The sequence below is a fragment of the Ruditapes philippinarum genome, unplaced genomic scaffold (genome assembly GCF_026571515.1).
Source record: "Ruditapes philippinarum isolate M1 unplaced genomic scaffold, ASM2657151v2 ctg2708_1_1_1_1, whole genome shotgun sequence".
NCBI classification, from domain to species: domain Eukaryota; kingdom Metazoa; phylum Mollusca; class Bivalvia; order Venerida; family Veneridae; genus Ruditapes; species Ruditapes philippinarum.
The window spans coordinates 104171-124441 of NW_026856231.1; the positions used below are offsets into that span (position 1 = coordinate 104171).

Below are 20271 nucleotides of genomic sequence, written 5' to 3' on the forward strand. Positions count from 1 at the left end.
AATATTTCATGGTTAATATCTAGTCACTGTCGTTTTAGAGGAGATCATGTGTTAAGTTTCTAATTTATATGTATTCGGAAAATCTGTTAAGTCCGAGGCAGAACCAATTTTATCTCTGGGCCTTCAATTTGAACACACTTGACATATGTCAACTACACAATGTTTCATGCCAATTGTTGAACCTCCACGCTATGACGTTTCACAAGAGAAGACTACTTTAACAATATCTCACAATGAGCACGTTGTAGTCGGTTTTGATAAAAATCAGTGAAACCTATGTAGATTAATATAAGTGCTTGGATGCAATCATGTTTGAAAACTCCTCGAAATAATACCTGATTGGAAAATTGTAACTTTCTATTTATCAATGTTCTTGAGATTGTAATTGATTTCGTTACATATATGACATGTCTGATCGTGAAAGCTATAACAATTCTGAAAAAACTATTTGACAATTAGAATTTTCAACGGACAAGTAAGTGCTCTTTAGACATAAAGCTAGACAATACATGCATTTAATGTTCGCAATACATGTAATGCATTTTAGTCATCGAGCCTTATAAATCATTTTATTTTCTAGTGTTTGTCCTTATCTTAAAGTAAATAACAATATATGACTTTTGAATATGCCCAAGTTTTGTATCCACGTCAAAAACTTTTTAAAACCAGAACCCTGTCAGGAGAAGGCCAAAAATACAGTTTTAAGCACTAGTGATCTCTGTTTTCTGAGGTTTTATACAAAGACACTTTTTTACCATCACCATGTATTTGAAGAATAATTTTTAGTAATCGTTCTTTCTCGTGAGCCCATAGATTTAAGGATCAGGATAAAATTTAACAACCAAATTATTCACCATTGTTTTCCTCATTAATTAGATATTTTATCTTAAATTGATAGAATTTGACTTGAAATTTTAGAATAAATTTATTGTTTTGTTATTTTAAGTAATATTTTTGTAATGGCAAGATGTGATTGATTCTTTGCAAGTCAGCATTTTTGTATGAAGGCTGTCCCGAAAAGTATTGAACAATGACCGTAAAACAATATAATGAACTGATTTTGCAGAAGTGTTTCCAAACAAATTTAAAGTAAAAAAGAAACATTGCTTTCAGAGAGTATGCATACATTAAATATAAAACCATTAGTATAGGCCTGAGATATCATGTGCGCACATTTTGCTCACGCCAAATACCTTCATTTAACATACTTAATACTTTATATTAATCAAAGCACAGAAGGTGCTGAATTTGTTTGGGTCTCAGATTGTAAGAAAGGTGCAGGTTGTGAGATTATATGTATAGTGCCACCAATGCTTTCCATCGTTTTAATTGTAGTAAATTGGCTATAAGACTAATTGCAACACTGATATTCAATCCAATGTTTATTTGACTTTAACAATTTGAAAAAAAAATGAGTTACCTTTACTAAGATTTGAACTCCAGACCTCTCGCTTCCTAAGCGAGCCCGAAAACCCTTCAGCCACGGTGAATTTATATGTGAACGGGCTGAAGAAAACCATATTATTCTAAATTAGGGCTTGTAACGACTTTAACTGTTGTTTAACACAGATGTAAATAATCCTGGAGCTTACTATAAGCATTTATATTTATAAATCAAAGTGCTGAAGGCACTGCAGTTGGGACGTATGAAGGATCAAATAACTATTTTTTCTATTTCGGGGCAGATAATTCAATGAGTGAAGGGTGTTGCCGGTTGATAAATATAAAGTGCAAAATTCAGTAAATGAACAGTAGTTGATACAATTATTCTATGACACACATGTTCAAATATAATATTTAGGTTACATGTACTATAGGTCGATCATAAACCGTTATTGGCCTTTTTTGATAAGAGCAACAAGTGAAATTAGAGCTACCAGAGGAAACAGCAAGCTTGACTATTTTAACACATGACATTATAAAGGGAGACAAAGCTATGAAAAGATAATCAATTGTGATATATATCAAATTTTCTGAATCGGTATCAAGTAAACACTCAAATGGTCAATTTTTTTTGCATCACATTATATGAATGTGACCATGTCATTAGAACTTATAATGGCCTTTGTTTACTGCAATTCTCATGCTAATCTCTTTCACTGTATAACGTTTATAAAGTTTCAATCAAATTCCTTCAATATTTTAATCCTCTCTCAGAACAGTATCATGAAATATATACGGAGATAATTCAAAAACTAAGTAATGTAGAATTTTGGTTATTTGACACAAGACTTCTGCTCACTAGTCTCTACAACTGTATTTAGTTTGAGTGTGATATCATTGAAAAGACTTACTCCAGACAACCATTATTTTAAAAGTTGTTGAACATGTATTTTAAGAGATGATAATTGTAAAACTAAGCTAGAAACTAGAACTCCAACGAGTCGGATGTGTCACCTTGTGAACAATGCAGTTTAGGAGAAATGGCCAGGACAAAAATGAAATATGAAAAATAACAAAGGGCAGTAACTAAAAAAATAATAAGTTCAGAGCAGCAGTTTCTGAACACTGCACTTCTTATCAATAAGATCTATCATACTATGATGGTTCAAGTCCATAGCTTTCATACTTGAGGAGAAATGACCAGGACAAAAATAAAGAAAGAAAATCAACAAAGGGCAATAACTCAAAAAATAAGAAATGCAGAGTACCAGTTCTTGTGCACTGCACTTCTTAATGAGATCTATCATCCTATGAAGTTTCGAGTCCATAGCTTTTATACTTAAGGAGAAATGGCCCGGACAAAATTAAAGTATGAAAATAAACAAAGGGCAATAACTCAAAAAATAAGAAATGCAGAGTAACAGTTCTTGTGCACTGCACTTCTTCTTAACGAGACCTATCATCCTATGAAGTTTCAAGTCCATGGCTTTTATTCATTAGGAGAAATGGCCCGGACAAAAATAAAATATGAAAATTAAAAAAGGGCAATAACTCAAAAATTAGGAAGTACAGAGTACTGGTTCTTGTGCACTGCACTTCTTCTTAATGAGATCTATCATCCTATGAAGTATCAAGTCCATAGCTTTTTTAGTTGAAGAGAAATGGCCCGGACAAAATTAAAGTATGAAAATTAACAAAGGGCAATAACTCAAAAAATAAGAACTGCAGAGTACCGGTCCTTGTGCACTGCACTTCGGGTTATTAAAAGAAGCATGCATACCAAGTTTGAAGTCAATCAGACTTATAGTGACTGAGTTATGCTCTGGACAAGCTTTAGGGGACGCCGACAACAACACAGACGCCGCCGACAAAAGTAACCCCTATTATGTCACCTTTTCAAGGCGACACAAAAATTAGGGTTCTTTTGAAAAAACACTTTCTTTCACTTGATTATTTTCGCTGTGTAAAAGTTTAATCAAATTTCATCAACTCTTTTCCAGTATTAAAACTATTTCTCTGGACAAGCATAATTAAGTACATGTATAATAAAGGTAGATAATTAAATAAGAGGGCCATGATGGCTCTGAGGTTGCTCACCTGTATATACCCCCCCACCCTGCAGGGCCAGTTTTAACCCAAGGGCTTTTATTTGAACAAACTTGGAAGACATCCATAAGAAGATGATTCATGCTAAACATCAAAGCTCTAGTTTATTGGGTTTTTTTAAAGAAGATTTTTTAAGTTTTTACTAACACATACTGTTAAAAACAATGACAACCCTGGAGCAGGGCCAGTTTTAACCCCAGGGCTTTTATTTGAACAAACTTTGTAGACACTCACTAGAAGATGTTTCCACTTATAATATAAACTCTAGCTATTTGGGTTCTTTAAAAAAGATTTTTGAAGTTTTTACTATATGCATATAGGGAAAATCAATGATCCCCTGGGGCAGGGCCAATTTTGACCCCAGGGCTTTTATTTGAACAAACTTGGTAGACACTCATTAGAAGATGTTCATGCTAAATATCTTAGCTCTAGCTCTTTGGGTTCTTTAAAAGAAGATTTTTAAGTTTTTACTATTTGCATTTAAAGAAAATTAATGACCCCCTGGGGCAGGACCAATTTTGACCCCAGGGCTTTTATTTTAACAATCTTTGTAAACACTCACTAGAAGATATTTCATGCTAAATATCTTAGCTCTAGCTCTTTTAGTTCCTTAAAAGAAGATTTTTTAAAGTTTTTACTATATGCATTTAAAGAAAATTAATGACCCCCTGGGGCAGGACCAATTTTGACCCCGGGCCTTTTATTTGAACAAACTTGGTAAACACTCATTAGATGATGTTTCATGCTTAATATCTTAGCTCTAGCTCTATGGGTTCTTTAAAAGAAGATTTTATAAAGTTTTTACTATATGCACATAGGGAAAATCAATGACCCCTGGGGCGGGGCCAATTTTGACCCCAGGGCTTTTAATTAAAAAACTTGGTAGACACTCACTAAAGGATGTTTCGAGCCAAATATCTAAGCTCTAGCTCTAAGGGTTTTTTTAAAGATGATATTTAAAGTTTTTTTCTTTCGGTTCCCATGGCAACCAGAGTTCAGCATGGAATTAAATTCTTTGCACAATTTTTAAAGGTGACAGCCAAAGGAACATTCTTGTGAAGTTTGGATGAAATTAGCGTAGTGGTTTATGAGGAGATGTCATTTAAAGTAAAAGTTTACGGCCGGACGAAAAGGGATCACAAAAGCTTGACCTGTCACTTTGTGACAGGTGAGCTAAAAACTAAGGAATGGAGTTATGGTTCTTTGACACATTGGAAAATTCGAGTCGTTCAAGTTGATGTAGATTCATTGATAGTTTGGAATAAGCATTTTTAACTTAAGGGATATAATTAAAACATGAAGCAAGGTAGAGTTATGTTTCTTGAACATTGCACTTCCTCTTAAAAGTCTCTATCACTTTGTGAAGTTTACATAAAATCCCTTCAATACATATCTAGTTATATTCATATTTCGGACAAGAGTGTGAAGGACAAATGTCTTCCTAAGTACAGACTATGTTTTTTTTCCTTTATCAACTAAAATCTCAAAAACACCATTAAAAACATATTTTTCTCCCATGAGGAACCTTTTTCCCCAAAAGTACAAGTCTGTATGTAATGAACACAGATATTTATCCAGAATATTACTTGAGTCCATACCGACAGATGGTTAAGACCGCAACTATATTCTCTCCCTTTCAGGAGCATAAATTATAATAACATGCTTAATCTCTGTATAGTTCTATATCAGATACCAGTATGATGAACCTTACTTTTGTACCATTTAAGTTATAGCAAAATTCAGCTTTCATTGACATACAGAAATGGGTCAGCCTTTAGTCCCCTCTTAATGAAAATAGAAGGGGACTAATAACAACAATTTATTCTCATAGTTTCAATTCTCAGGTTTTATTACTTATCATTACACCAGGCAAGCTAAGATACATGTTAAAACCACAGGCACTATATACCACATTTACCCATATACGCTCATAATACTATATATATAAAGAATAAAGGTCCCTAACGAGAGAAAAATATCATGCAAAACAAACAAGAACTGTTCGGTAAAAATACACCAGATCACTATTTTATCTTTGTGGTTGTCTCTAGGAATAATGTATCCTATCATAAACACTTTTTACTTCATCGAAATCCTACAAAATGCTCCAAAATACGAGCAAGTTTCCAAATTTCACTGAAATGTCATTGCATGTCGTTTTCGACGTCCAAGCGATGCGTGTAAACAAAGGTGAATTCTGGTCAATTTCTACAAAATCAACCAATAACTGTTAAGATTTCGACATACTTTCTTTAAGGCAACTTGTATAGTTTACAGTCAAACTGCGATGTCTTTACTTCACAACTGTCCGACGATAACACTAACAAGCTAAAAAATTAAAAATAATTGACAGCTCCGTTCCAGAAAGTAACCATTTCCTACATTACCGCACTGAATATAAGGTAAAGTAATGATTGGTTAAGCGGAAAATCCGAGTTTTAACATTTTCCTTCAAAACAATGTTCATGACTGGCCTTTACTATTCAATTCAGACTAGCCCTCTAAAATACTCCAACTAGTCCAAAGTGTTAATGGTGCCTATACAGTTATGATCACTACATCTGGAAACTGGAGATTCCCACCAAGTGTGATGCTTATCTTCATTCGCTTGACAGTGACACATGTCCACCTTAAAAAAAAGCAATAAAAATTATATGAAGTGCAATAATTTGCAAAAAAATGCTTATCTTATTTGTCTCTTCTTACATTTATAATGCAGAGCACTAGATTTGTGTGTCTGTCATAGAAAATGACTTTCAATAATACTATTTAAATGTATTTGAAATACAATTTCTTTAATAAATACTCATAGTAATACTAAATTCCTTTTTTGTGAATTTTTTTCTGACACATATGTGCAGACAGTAATTTGTGTACACCGGTCTTACTGACCTGTGTGAAACCATTCTAAGCATTATGCCAAGAAAATTTTGGACTTGTGAGAGGCTGTAAATGGCCCCAGATTGATCATAAGGTAACGTGTAACCAACGCTGAAAAGCATTTGACTATATCTCAATCCATTGAGAAGTGGCATCACTTTGAAATCAATTTTGATTGAAAAAATCGAGGCAAAATAGTGATTTTGGGCAATTTTGAGATGTCCCCTCGTTGCCATGGTAACAGAAAATTTAAGCCTGAGCATGTTGTTGCAAGGGCAATGGTCCAGTCAACATTTGTGCCAAGTTTGATTAGTGTTGAAGCTGTTTTTATAGTATTATAGCAATTTGAACTTGTAACGGGAGACTTTTCAATGAAAACAGCAATTTTTTTCACAAAATGCTCATGAAGTAATGGATTAAGAAATTTTGCATCTTGATTGGGAAAAATATTTAGTACCATGTACATGTACAAAGTTGTTAATCCAACAAATTGTGTATCATTCAAAGCATAAAAAATACATAAAAAATTGACAATGGAATGTGTTTTTGAACATCATCTGTCTGGTACCATATTGGATTGAAATGGAATGAAGAAAAATTGTCAGCTTTGATAACGGGAATTTTGACTTATGATTTTTTTCTAAACTTGGAAAAGAAAAAAAGCATATTTGGCAGTATTTGCCACTGGGAATGGGTCTGTTAATCTGACCCATGGTGACACTGGTAAAAATGCATGTTTTCATTAATTTTTTTTTTGAAAACAGTTTGGTTTGTGAAATATACATTAAATATTATATAAGTACCTGTTGTTTGTAATAATCTTCTAGTCTTTCTTTAATCTTATACTGTACTTTTTTCTAGCTACATGTACCAGCCTTTCCAAGTGAATATTAAAGTAAATAATCTTTTATTTCCCTGAAAATATCAATTTAGAGATTTCATTTTCAAAAATCATCCAATACTACTCTCTTAGTGTGTGTATATACAGAGACATATAAATACATTTTATGTATTTTAACGTCTCTGGTATATACAATGTATATATGTGTCTATACAATGTATATATATGTTTACACTATAATATGATTGTGTACAGCATGTAATGACATAATTAAAATTTGAAAAAATATGATAATAAAATATTAATAATATTTCTTCATATTACTCCACAGTATTACCACTAAAATAGAAAATGTTCTATCATTTTATTATGATATCTATTTTTTACATGTAGATTTGTGAAAAAAATGTGAATATCAGTAAGTGTCAAAAATTGTTAAATCATATAAAATGTCTAATTAACACTGATAAATTACTTCAACCATGTATTGAGAACAGGTATAGATCATTTCCAACAGTCTTGCTGTTGTGTTGACATTTTCGCGACATGGTTGTGTGTCTGCCTTGTAATCAAGAGGTCTGGGGTTCAAATCCCTTTAAGTGCCTGAAGATTTTTCAGGTTAACAATTATCAAGGACTCAAGGTGGCAGTGATTTTTTTTCAACTTTCAAAACAACCTGTGGCTTTATAAATGGGAAACTATAGCTTGATTAATCAGAAAAGAGGAAAAATTTCAACCACTGAAAATGGAATTTACCCATACATTTAAAAAAAGTGTAATTCAATTTAAAGGGGTTCCATTGAGGTATTTTGTCATGATGGGACTGAAATATTTTTTCCAGATAAATGTACCATTTGATGAATGTTTAGAACACTAATCTTTGTACAAACCTTTAGATCATTTGCGCACTTCGTTTTTCCAGAATAATTATTCAAATTGTAAAAAGATGACCCAAAATGAAATGGCTAGACTTTAAATAGATATATATAATAATTTATAAAGGTCAAAATAAAATTATTCTGAAATATTCAAGAATGTGCCCCATTTGGTAGAGACGTAACGGCCGTGACAAGACCAAAAAGTTGTAGGCGTATATGCCGGTTTCCTGTAAAGGCAGACACCTGTGTAATATCAATTTGTAAAATCTGTCGGTTTTGCAGTCTAAGTATGATCGAAATGTCTTGGGTACGAAAGACTCGATATCTCCAAATTACTTCGAAATTATTTACGAAAGTTTTAGTTTTCGGAAACAAATTGGCATCAATAAATAAACTTAATATTATTAGTCATCAAATTCATAACATATTTTGCTTTATAACATACCTTATGAGCTTAACAGGCTGATAATTATGCTCGTGAAGTAGGTCGAAAAATATACCGGATGTTGTCGGATTCATTTAACCTAATTATCGGCTAATTCAGAGACGAATAGATTATCTACATCTCTGGCTAATTCTATTTCAATATCCACTTTGCAATTATAAACTACAACATTTATCCGATAAATAATGTCTTTTTCAAAAAATTCTGGAATATAATACAAAAAAATGTGATGTTAAGGCGGATGAGTAAGTTAAATATTGCAAGCCGTCAAGCACTATGACCCAATTAATTTACTATCCCATTCATGGAATTATGTGACCTTTCAAATTATATCCGCTACGTTTCTAATACCGTAATTCAAGTTCAATTGCACATTATTTTCAAAAAATAAATTTCTTGTCTCCACTTCTGTTCGCAATAAATCGAAGTTTTCAGAAATTCAGAGCACTATTTTTCACTCGCGGCGGTTATGCGTCGGTCATGGTCGGGTGATCACTATGAATTCAGCTTACGTTGATATGTTAGAATACAATATAGCATTTAGAGTGGCGATGAAACGTCACAGCAGTGGGCGTTACCCTGTATGGTTGGAAATTTCGGGTTTGTAAGTGCACTAGTTGGGACTACGTCCCAACTAAAAATCAAAGTGCTGCAAGTTCTGTGGTATTTTCTGATCTTTGCAATCTAAATCGTACGGTATATCTGTATGCATTTTCCTTTTTAGGTTTATTTTTATGTATTATAATTCATTTTGCAAGGCACCAGAGTTTGAAACATACGGAATTCTGCATAACTAGAGTTGCATCAAAAAATAATTTATGTTCATTTTTTACGACAGTCACACTTTATCCTTGCATATCATGGCTACTTCCTTAACAAAAACACTTAAAAAAGAATTTATCAGAAAAAAAAATTTCCTTGATTGGGTTTCGAACTCGAGACCTCTCACTCCCTAAGCGAGCGCGTTACCACTGTACCACGGAGAAGTTATACATAGAAACTCTGAATAATATCAAGTCATTCTAAATTGAGAACTTCCATTGCATTTCGGGTTTGTAATCCTTATTAATTTCGAGGTATTTTGTTCAGGGTAATCCTGTTGTTTAAAATTGAAGTAAATATTTTAGCGAAAATCCTCTCGCCCAAACAGTCCGACATGTAGAATCTATATATTCCACTACTCGGTTTGTGTAGTATTCGGTTATAAATAGTATTTTCATTGATAAAATCATATTCATCCGCGTAATTTGTGATTGTGCATTTATTGACAATTCTATAAGCCAACGCTATTGTTTAACTTTAAATGCGTTGTAATTTGTTGGATACTTGTAACAAAATAAAATATTTCTTTCTTTTAAATCGCTAGTTTTAAGCTGTTTTGAGAACTACTTGTTGTTAGGTTTGTTGTAAACTTCTGTGTCAGAGATTGAATGTTCGCTTTGTATTTAGTTATTTTCGATCAGAAAATACAATAAAACAATATTAGAAACCTTCGACCATTCGGGAATTACTTTGCTTGAAAATTGATGCGCCTGTCTTTGACCATCTTTACGCAGTGATCTCCCCTGAATTTTTCGGCTTTAGTGTACATACAAAAGGGAAGTAACCGCTTCAAAAAAGTGGACTACTTTCGGCATTTGCAAATAAGAACATTATACTCTGAAATTTCGCTACCATTATTTGTTTGGTCTGACGACCCAAACAAATAAAAATGGAGTGACAAGAAAACAACCTTATGCTTTGACGTTGTTATTAACCGTTTGTCTAACGCTTTATGGCGAAATTTTGATGAAATCGTAACACAGTGTTCACAGTGGAGATTTCACTGCATACAATACATATGATTATAAGCACAATATAAATGACGACGATTTACGCGGCTTAGCAACAGTCATGATAAAACAGTTAAAATCTGCAGAAAAGGACAAGAATATTTCGCGATCGTTGTAATGCAAGTTCATAAGAAATATGTAACAGGTGACAAAATAGCAAAAATGAAGCAACCAGGAAGAGTGGAGAGAATCGAAATTATTAAAGAAAGACATCAAGCACTTCTAGGTGTCTCAGAAATTGAAGTTTTCCAAATTAGAGTGTGCTTAGAAATCCAAAAGAAGACATGTGAATGTATCGTTCAAGAAAGTGGCCTGACATTAAAAGTATATTCCTAACAAAGGTGAAAATGAAAACATTCACAGAATGTCATATATAGAGGATTTTGAATGAGTGTAAGTTTAATACTGAATTTATTGCACGAGTTGAATAAAATTATTTTATGCGAGCCTCTGACAATGTTTGTATAACGCTAATGACGTCACGTCAAAATATATGCACGACTGTGCAATACCATTTTTAAGGAGTCGCAAAATCGGCACGGGTGTGTGATAAACGTATTCATGGCGCTGGAACGAGGGCTGCATTGCGTTATCAGACATAATTATGAATGCGTGTTTGCTCAGCAATTATTGTGTGATAATAACTATAAGAAATTTTAAGCAAACGTCAACGCAGTGATCACCCTTTGCTTCGCTACACAGACCACTGCCATCACAAGTTTTTGATCAAGTTAGACAAACTATTTTGATTATGATATATTTCCTTGTATATGTGATTGAATGGAAACCTTTCAGTAATAGATTGCTTAAATTGGATACATAAAAATAAATGAATAAAAAATTTGGAGATGCTTGCGGTCATGTACGTAACAGAAAGTAAAGTGGAAAAAAAAGATTTTACAATCTATAATAATCACATTTTGTATGAAATTGTAAATAATTTATGAATAAGTTTGGTTTCACAAAAAAGAGAAGTGACGCATGTTTTGTCAAAAAGATCATTTTTAGACTGAATCAGGTTTCTTTGACGTTGATTTAGAAGCCTCCATTTTGAAGTCAAGTACGGTTTCTTTGGTCACGTGAAGTTTGTGAAGGATATCCAATCAAACCACTTTGATCACTTTGAAATTTCAGTAGTCCATTGAGTATTTTGTTTGTAAACGCGTTTGGCCATGAATTATTTGGATGACTCTCGTAAATGTTGTTTATGTAGCGAAATACGATCAATTTTAGTTCTATAAAACAATGAAAATACAATAATAGGGATTATTTGATCTTTATCATGATCTTTTGTTTATGAACACCGGTCTTATTTATTAAATCTATGTTTAATAATTCAGACTCACTAAGTTTATACCTGTGTTTGATCTTTGGTCTGCATTTCTTATTTCTGAATTTGTTTTTCTTTTTACAATGTATTTGTGAGAAGAACGTTAATTTTAAACTCGTGTAATAAGAAATATCTGAGACCTTTTCAGCTTGGAACTGTCTACTGCAGTAAAATATGTAAACGTAAATAATTTTATCTTTCGACCTTTGAATTTTAATTCTTATTATTGTATAAATGTTGAAGTATATCTGTGTGTGCTTCAAATGCATATCTTGAATCATTCGAGGTAAACATTTTTATTGTTATCATTTTATTTTTGTATATAATAGTCCTTATATTAAGATAAAATATATATAATAATTATTATTATCTAGAAGTGAAATAGCAAATTGTTCATTATTTTACATTTTGAGCTTTGTCGTTATATGCATTTTGGCATACTTTTACTTTGGGTCTACTTCTGCTAATTTAAAATAAAGCTGGCAATGCAGAATCACCTTTATATAGTCATACGAACATTACCTGAAAAAATATAAAAACTAACCAATTCACATTGAATTGATGTTGATGAAACAATTACGTCAATATATCTAATGGAGTAACCCTTATTAGATAAAAACACTTCGATGTTTTAATTGTCGTACAAGAATATCAGATTTATCCAAAATCATACATTTATCATGCACTCATTCTATCCTACTTTTCTTTTTCTTTAACATTTGTTGAAAGAATAATTTATGCTCTTTCGGAGTGACTGATATTTGATAATAATTCAACGAATACATTGTTTGTATGTTACCCATTTAACTTTGTTTACCAATATATGTTATATGAAGCCATATTTATGAATATCTTTAACGTTCAATTATCACATACATATGGGGAGTTTACCTCCCTCTCAGTAAAAACAAAATTCCACGGCGGTATGGCATGACGTTTAAGAGGCACGATGACATTGTTATTGTCTAACCATATTATATAATAACCATATTATATAATAATTATATAATATAATATAATGTATTATAAATACTCCTTTTAGTTGTATTATTTAAGATTTATGATATATAGAATAATATGTAAGTAAAGCTTCATTTTTCAAAATAATATAATTATTTTAACTAAACAGATATAATATTATGCTCACTTATAATCTTATGATATGATGTAAAGAGAAAATACAATTGCTAAAACAGAGAATCCTTTATTCAACTCTTCTTTCGTTTTCAGCCGAAATATTTACTACTCATTGTGAAAAGTAACATTATGGCCACTTGACACACAAACCTGCGAGATTGTTCTCAGTTCATGGTCGTACACTCTTACTGAAATTAGGTTAGAGTTCAATCTCTTTAAAACGAAGATTCTGACGAAATTTTATCAAGGTAAGATTTCATATCTGAACTGAAGATTCTAGTGAAAATTATGTAAATGATAGAAAGAGACACATACCAAAGACAGGCGTATTTTGCTTCCTGTCATTTGTTATCCATATTTTTTTTCATTATCGAGATTTTTTATTCTGAAAGCTCATAAGTTGAGATTAGATCTTATTTGATATATTTGAATGTTAATGGATAGATGATGAGAATACACACTTGGTAAAGTGTTGAAAAATTGAAAGAAGAACGTTATAACCATGACCTTGTTTTATTTTTGAAGTTAAACAAATAAATTAAAAAAAAATATTATTGCCTTTCTCACGTAACTGTTTGATGACCCGTTTTCCGTGAAATGTCTAAAACCTTAACGTGACTTTCAAATTAACAAGTCGATACAAAGAAAAAAGGTTGTACGAGTTTGTCTTTTCGCCTTGCATTCAAGCAATTGCAGAATTGTTGTTCGATCAATTGATTTTGTCAGTTATATATACTCTATATATACTCTTTTACAAAAGCACACAATTTGAAACAAAATTTTTATTTTTTTGTAATGGGTACACGTTTGTTAAATAAAAGAACATCAACATTTTCTCTGTAAATAACCTCTTGAAAAAGTCATCCGAAATGAAAATTGGAATGACATGAAAATTTTATTTTTCTGTCAAAGTTAACAAACCTTGTTAATTATTTTACGAACTTTCTATAGAACATTATATATTCTTAATTGTATTTATTTAACAGAAAATGGGGAATGGGAATTAATCAACACAGGATACAAATCTCTCGAGACAGTTCGAGAATCAGAAAGTTTTAGTCGTCTAGTTTTCTCCTTAACATTTCGTCGCAGACCCATGTTTCACTCTCTTAACACACTGTTTCCGGTTGTCCTCATGGCGTTCTTAACAGTAAGAAAATTATTATTGTTTATTTTGTGCGGAATTACAAACTAAGTTCTGTTTGTAGTCAAAGTGTGAGTTTTGTTAAATATTTCATTTATTTATAGATGCAGATCTTCGTACTTTTATATTTATTATTACCTGCTTTGAATTGATAAAATACTACCAACTCCTTATATTAATTTAAAATTGATTGTTACTTTAAATTCCGATGAATATTAACAGAAGTTTTCTTCGTATAATTCTGCTTGTTTTCAGGTTATAATATTTAAGCTGAATCCGGAGTCAGGTGAAAGGGTCGGTCTGGCATTAACTATATTACTCGCTTATGCTGTATACCTTGGTGTCATTTCTGAAAGTATTCCCCAGACATCATTGTCTGCAAGTCTGCTTTGTAAGTAACGTCAAAACCGATAGTTCGGTTAGGTTATTTGAAATCTTTGAGTTGTAAGAAAGTTTATTTTGTAGATATCTCCCGCTTCAAAATATATAAAGGCTGCTTGTATATTAAAAATCCACCATGACATGACAAGTCCTAATTAATACTTTAGTATAAAAAACCTACGAAGTGTTATGACCGGAAGTGCTTTTAAACTGATATGACCTAAGGTGTATATGATTTTGCTTTATAATTAAGAACAAACGTTTGTTATCATTGGATAATTTGCATTTAAAGTTCTTCCAATTGAAATTGATACTTAAAAGTACTTTTTCTTGGTTCGTACAAAATGAGTGTTTTATATTCCATCATTTTTTTCTTTTCTCTAGGCAGTTGAGAAACATATTTCATTCGCCAGACCAATATTTAAAACAATTGTTTATTCTATTTTCTGCACCTGAATAGATTTATTTCCTTTGTATATACAGTGATAGGCATTTGATACATTCTGAAATTTCGTTTTAATATTTTTTGATCGTTCTGTTTGCAGCATCATACATAGCTTGTATTTTGTTTCTACAAACTCTTGCCGTGTTCCTTACTGTACTCTACCTCGATACATACTTCAACCCAGACGACAAACCTGTTCCAAAATGGCTACACGTAGTGACGTCATCGGTGTTAATCAAACTTGCTTGTGTCGACTGCAGTAGAAAAAATAAGAAAGTATCCCCAAATCCATCTGATATGAATAATGATAGTGGCACAGTTCCTCAACACAAATCCGACTATAACAAAAGCGAAAAGATTGTTTCCATTGAAGATAACGAAGAAGACAAAAATGGAGTCCGGGAAGCAAATGAATCGACACCATCTGATAAAGAATACTCTTGGAAAGAAATTGCCTTGCTTTTGGATAAAGTTACTATGTATATTTATTTATCACTTGTGACGGCTTTGACTGTTGTAACTGCATGTGTGATGCTAGTTCATTATGGTCTCGCATATTAATACTAGACCAAACTAGATATTAACTGGTCGTGTGTGTGTGTGTGTTATACCATATACGCTTTGTACAATACTATCGTAAGCTGTTTTAGATTGTTGACGAATTAAGTACCTTTATACTTAAAATTACAGTTTTACCATAAAATATATATAAATAAAGTATTTTGTTTAAATTAAGACTGTGTGTTAAAATTTCTGTGAAGAAATAGAAGAACTGTTGGTCTGATTAAAATCACAACATTATTTTGTTAAACGCTGTGAAAATATATAACGACCAACCCATTTACAACATATACTGCTCAAAGAGGTTTTAAATCATGGAAACTTATTATGTAGGGTTTCATGAAGATAACATGTACGTGATGAATTTCAGATTATATTTTTGTGTTTCCTTTTGTTGTAAATACCAACAAGTATGAGTGGCGGCGTGTCCGAATGCTAACGCGTGGGTAACGATTGCTGGTCACATGGTTTAAAACCCTGTCACTGACAAGCCGTTGTTTCCTTGAGCTAGGAACTTAACATTCATTGCTTTGCACTGGTTACTGTCAGGGACGGATGTTTCAATAAGCTTATATCTTCCAACACTATCGAACTAAAATAATTGTTTATATATCTTTTATAAACTAATACCAGAAAGAAAATATAAACTAAAACCAGGAAGGAAATATAAAAACTAAACTAAAGGAAGATAAGAACTTGAAAACTCCTGGCAAATAGGACATATCATATCAGGTGGGTATTGAACAGGACAGACTGATAAAGATAAGGTACATCTGTATCAATTATTCGTACTTGAAGGAGTTGAATTTAGAAAATATGTCTTAAATATATACCTTCTAAATAGATATATGTATTATAAATGAAACTTTCCAGATAGCAATAAATATATGCTTTCTATCACGAGACAAACGTTGATTAGTAGAGAAACAATTGTCTTATCAGTTGGTATTCTTTGTACATAGATCATCTTATAAAATACAAATAATCACATATAAAAATATTAATAACAAAACACGTATGAACGTTCTTGTTTTGCTGTACGCTAGTCATCTCAACACAAAGGCAGTATTTAAACTGAAGGAGTCAAATGTAAAAGGAAAGCAACAGAAAATACAACGCTTTAATGATATATAATATTACAAGCATACGAGTGTATATGTATGTTGTTTACACAAATACGATCACATTTGAAAAAAGGCAACAAAGTCTTTGTAACATAAATATTGACAAATATGATTCAACAGAAATGAAACAACATAAAATTATTTTATCTTAAATAAAGAAAAACCAACACATGATAATATGTAGTAATAAATCAAACTGAATAAGTTCAGCAATTTGAAATACAAGATATTTCTTTGCCTGAATTTTCGCCGAAAAAGGCAACAAGTATTGTGACCGGTAACTGATCACAGCAAAAGTAAATTGAATCAAAGAATATTTTATTACGACCATACTTATGTGCATTATAATTGATTTTAGTCTGTTTGAGTGTTAACTATTGATAAATAAATCTAAACATTGTATCGAAAGTACATGAATGGGTTGACAAATGTATTGTCAATCATGTACAATGAAATATAGGCAATGATTAATATAAGATACAAACTATAATATATAAGGAATGATGATTATATCATTATTATATAGTTGGATACAGAAATCGTAAAAATGACATGTTTATATAACTAAAACTATGCTTTCAAATAGTATTTGCAAAGGATACTCTCTCATTCAAAAATTGTATATTAAAGTAAGCTAAAACAAGCAAAACTGTGTCAAACATTCGTGTATTGTATTTGACTTTATCTAATCATATTGAAATCTTAGGTATGCTAGAGTTTACCTGTATCAAACACTGTACAGTACAATTCGTAGGTGTAAAGCATGCTTAAGTATTCCTTAACCAAACATTCATAATGTTATTTATAGTAACATTTATTTATCTACAAAGTATTAAACATGCTAAAGCATAGCTATATTTAACATATTAAGATATTCATTAGAGAATATAAGAATCCTTATATCTTTTACATGATAAACCATGCTCTACAAATCTTTTATGAATTTCGTTAAATTATCCAATAAAATTTCTTAACATGACTTGTAAGATCTTCAATGTTTCAAGTTAACTTCACATTTGAAATGACATCTTGTAGCAAATCTACCATATATGTTTCAAGACAGGAAATCTTATAATTGCTTTATCTGACATTTCTTTGCAAAAAGGTCTTTGCCTTAACAAAGTCTTCACAAATAGCCTGGTAACAAAAACTAAGGAGTCATTTCGAAACGAAACACAACTTTCAAACATGGGAGAGTTATAATTAACACTTTAAATTCAGTTGAAGATATAAAACAAATAGTTTACATAAAATTTTATATAAATTGTTGAATTTCAATAAATGACACAGTTTTTTTATTAATGAAATTACTGAAATGTAAAAGGATAATTGGTTGAAGTGACATATTATTTATTGTTATGTTTCACTCTAGCTGAATTTATGTTTGATATTTCTACATGTACTTATACAATAATCAAATTTGCTGTCATTTCTAAAATACTGTGTACATTAAATCAAACTTTTATTGTAATGCAGACAATATGGCAACCAGTTGTTATGTTAAAAATGATAAAGCTTTAATCATAAACATAAAGTTTTCCATCTTAGTTAAATATTGGTATCAATTATCAATACCTTTTCATAGAACTTTAGGTGAAAATATACTTATCTAAAAAGTAATTTTGAAAATGTTATTATAAAACATTACAGAATATCGGCCATTTTTCATTGTACAGGTTTAGATCATAGCATGCCATGAAATATTAACTGCAATCCATACTTTCACAGCCTTCGTCATTGAATCCCGAATCAGCATCTTCAAATCTATGTAAATAAGGCGGACAATGGACAGCTTTTAATGCAGCATGAATCGGTGTGACTAGAACTTGACCGCTGTCGAATCCTCCCGAAACCAACCCTATCGCAGCCTCTGTTCCCGGACATGATATACCAATAAATGCAGGTGACCCAGAGTCACCATGCTTAGCAAACGGAGCATCCTTCTTTGGCATAACAACTATTTGATTCTCTAATCGTATGCCTCCCCGGTATCGAACAGAAACACCAGGTATTCCAAGTAACCCGATAGTTGGTCCGGTTTCAATACCAAACTTAAACACTTCTGTCAATGGTCTTACCAGTTTTGCATCAGCTATATTTCCTGAATTAAACGCGAATGTGGGCGTTCTTTTGGAATCTGTAAATTTAATGAAATGAATTAAGACAAGCCAAGGTCATGGTAAATGATAGACTGCCTATGTTAATTCAGTTTGATAAAACCAATGTCGATGTTAAGGTTGTTGAATACGAACACATATTAAATCAGTGAGCCTGTTTAATTTATTATATATTATAAAACATAATTTACATAATAGTTTTATGTGTTGAAACATACATACGGCTTAATAGCTTAAATAGTACATGCCTGTAAGTGGAAAAGACCCGGATGTTGGTTGCCTGCACAGGACTTTTATCAATGCCACTTCTACCCCAGGCGTGTCACTTTGCCCCTCGTTACACGCAGCTGCAACAACTTGTCCAAATTGCGATAAATTTTTGCTAATTGGTTGGTAAACCGGTTTCAAGCTATTTCTATCGTATTCACGGTACCCGTCCTTTAGCACCTCTTGATTCTCAGCTTGTGACAAAACGATATGTGCGGATGTTAAACAGCACATTCCAAATAATTTGTGTTTCACGAAACAACCCATTGTTCCACCTAACATCTCCCCTTTATCTGTTTTTAATCCAGCATGGATTGCTGACCCAATTTTTATATTTTCATGAAAATCATTAGGTCTGTCACCAAGACAGCAAAAGTCCCCAGCAATCACATCAGTTGGAAATGTACCTAAATAACGTGTGATAAGCTCTTCTTCTAGTGGAATCAAACCACTGACTTTCTTTTCAACACGTATGGAAATACATAATGATTCGATGAATCTATGTTTGCCAGATTTGAAATAACCAACAGACCTTACAATACTAGGAAATATTGCAGTTATGTTTTTATGCTTATCCATCAGTTCTTTTGAATATGTTGATACTTTTTTCTGAAGACTTTGCAAGCGATCGATATCATCATATATTTGACTCGTCAACAATTCCTTTTCTTTTTCCATAACCATGTAACTTTCTTTCTCAAAAGCGCTACAATACCTCTCGTTTTCTATTATTTCAAGATCGTAATCATATAAATAATTTCTACTAATGTTAGTTTTTTTTGTCAATTCTACAACAAAAACTATTTTATCACTTTTTGGATTCCATGCTGGCCATATGTCTGTAGCTGTATCTTTATACATTTTCCTTTTTATAACTCCACAAATTTGTTCACAAAGTGTTTTCATTTTTTGAGATTGCCTCCCGAAACATTTGTTTATAGTCTGAATGTCTTTATTTGTTGGAAGTATGTTTTCATCAAGCAGCTTCCTAACTGAAAAGGTTAAATCAGATTTATCTAATTGTAGAATTGTACCTTACGTTTTTAAATAATTCTTATTCGCACCGCGATATGCTGTGGATGAAAATAATCCCTACAATGCAGATAGATATTGAGAGTATTTCATCTTTTGAACGGCATGTTTCTCTGAACCCTCCTATCTAAATGATCGTCTGCTATTACGTAATGTTAACACTTTCGTTATTGTTGTTGCCAATACTTAACAACTAAATGCAAGAAAAATATCATTTAAAATAAATATCATTGCTTTTTCGCTTCTACGAAGTTTAAGGAAATGCCTCGTAATTTATGTTTAAACCAAGGGTTAAACGTTTCAATTGATGTTTTTTTGTATTCTTAACATTTTAATTTGTCATAAAGTCTTATCATTCCAAGTATATA

The 20271-nt window shown here is 31.8% G+C and overlaps 2 protein-coding genes and 1 long non-coding RNA gene across 3 annotated transcripts; 1 reads left to right on the forward strand and 2 right to left on the reverse strand.

Moving 5' to 3' along the window:
- Positions 1–2883: 2883 nt before the first annotated feature.
- Positions 2884–8746, reverse strand: LOC132745886 (uncharacterized). Its single transcript, XR_009627912.1, has 3 exons — positions 8534–8746; positions 7173–7284; positions 2884–6118 (listed from the first exon to the last, which is right to left on the reverse strand). It is a non-coding gene; the product is annotated as an uncharacterized LOC132745886 (long non-coding RNA).
- A 1781-nt stretch (positions 8747–10527) lies between these two features.
- On the forward strand, positions 10528–15389 carry LOC132745882 (neuronal acetylcholine receptor subunit alpha-6-like). The gene is made up of 5 exons (XM_060734890.1): positions 10528–10689; positions 12926–12953; positions 13819–13982; positions 14232–14367; positions 14903–15389. The coding sequence occupies exons 1-5, from the start codon at positions 10528–10530 to the stop codon at positions 15361–15363; spliced, it is 951 nt and encodes a 316-aa protein (XP_060590873.1). The 3' UTR covers positions 15364–15389.
- Positions 15390–17024: 1635 nt separating this feature from the next.
- LOC132745888 (uncharacterized) lies at positions 17025–19879 on the reverse strand. The gene is made up of 2 exons (XM_060734896.1): positions 18853–19879; positions 17025–18624 (listed from the first exon to the last, which is right to left on the reverse strand). The coding sequence occupies exons 1-2, from the start codon at positions 19775–19777 to the stop codon at positions 18191–18193; spliced, it is 1359 nt and encodes a 452-aa protein (XP_060590879.1). The 5' UTR covers positions 19778–19879; the 3' UTR covers positions 17025–18190.
- Between the last annotated feature and the right edge of the window lie 392 nt (positions 19880–20271).

Excerpts from the sequence above, each read along its gene's own strand:
- LOC132745882 (XM_060734890.1), top strand. The coding sequence starts at position 10,528 with ATGAAGCAACCAGGAAGAGTGGAGAGAATCGAAATTATTAAAGAAAGA. Across the intron at positions 13,983-14,231 it reads TCCTCATGGCGTTCTTAACA|GTTATAATATTTAAGCTGAA; the intron begins GTAAGAAAATTA and ends GCTTGTTTTCAG. Across the intron at positions 14,368-14,902 it reads ATTGTCTGCAAGTCTGCTTT|CATCATACATAGCTTGTATT; the intron begins GTAAGTAACGTC and ends TTCTGTTTGCAG.
- LOC132745888 (XM_060734896.1), bottom strand. The coding sequence starts at position 19,777 with ATGAAAACACTTTGTGAACAAATTTGTGGAGTTATAAAAAGGAAAATG. Across the intron at positions 18,625-18,852 it reads CGGGTCTTTTCCACTTACAG|ATTCCAAAAGAACGCCCACA; the intron begins GCATGTACTATT and ends TTAAATTTACAG.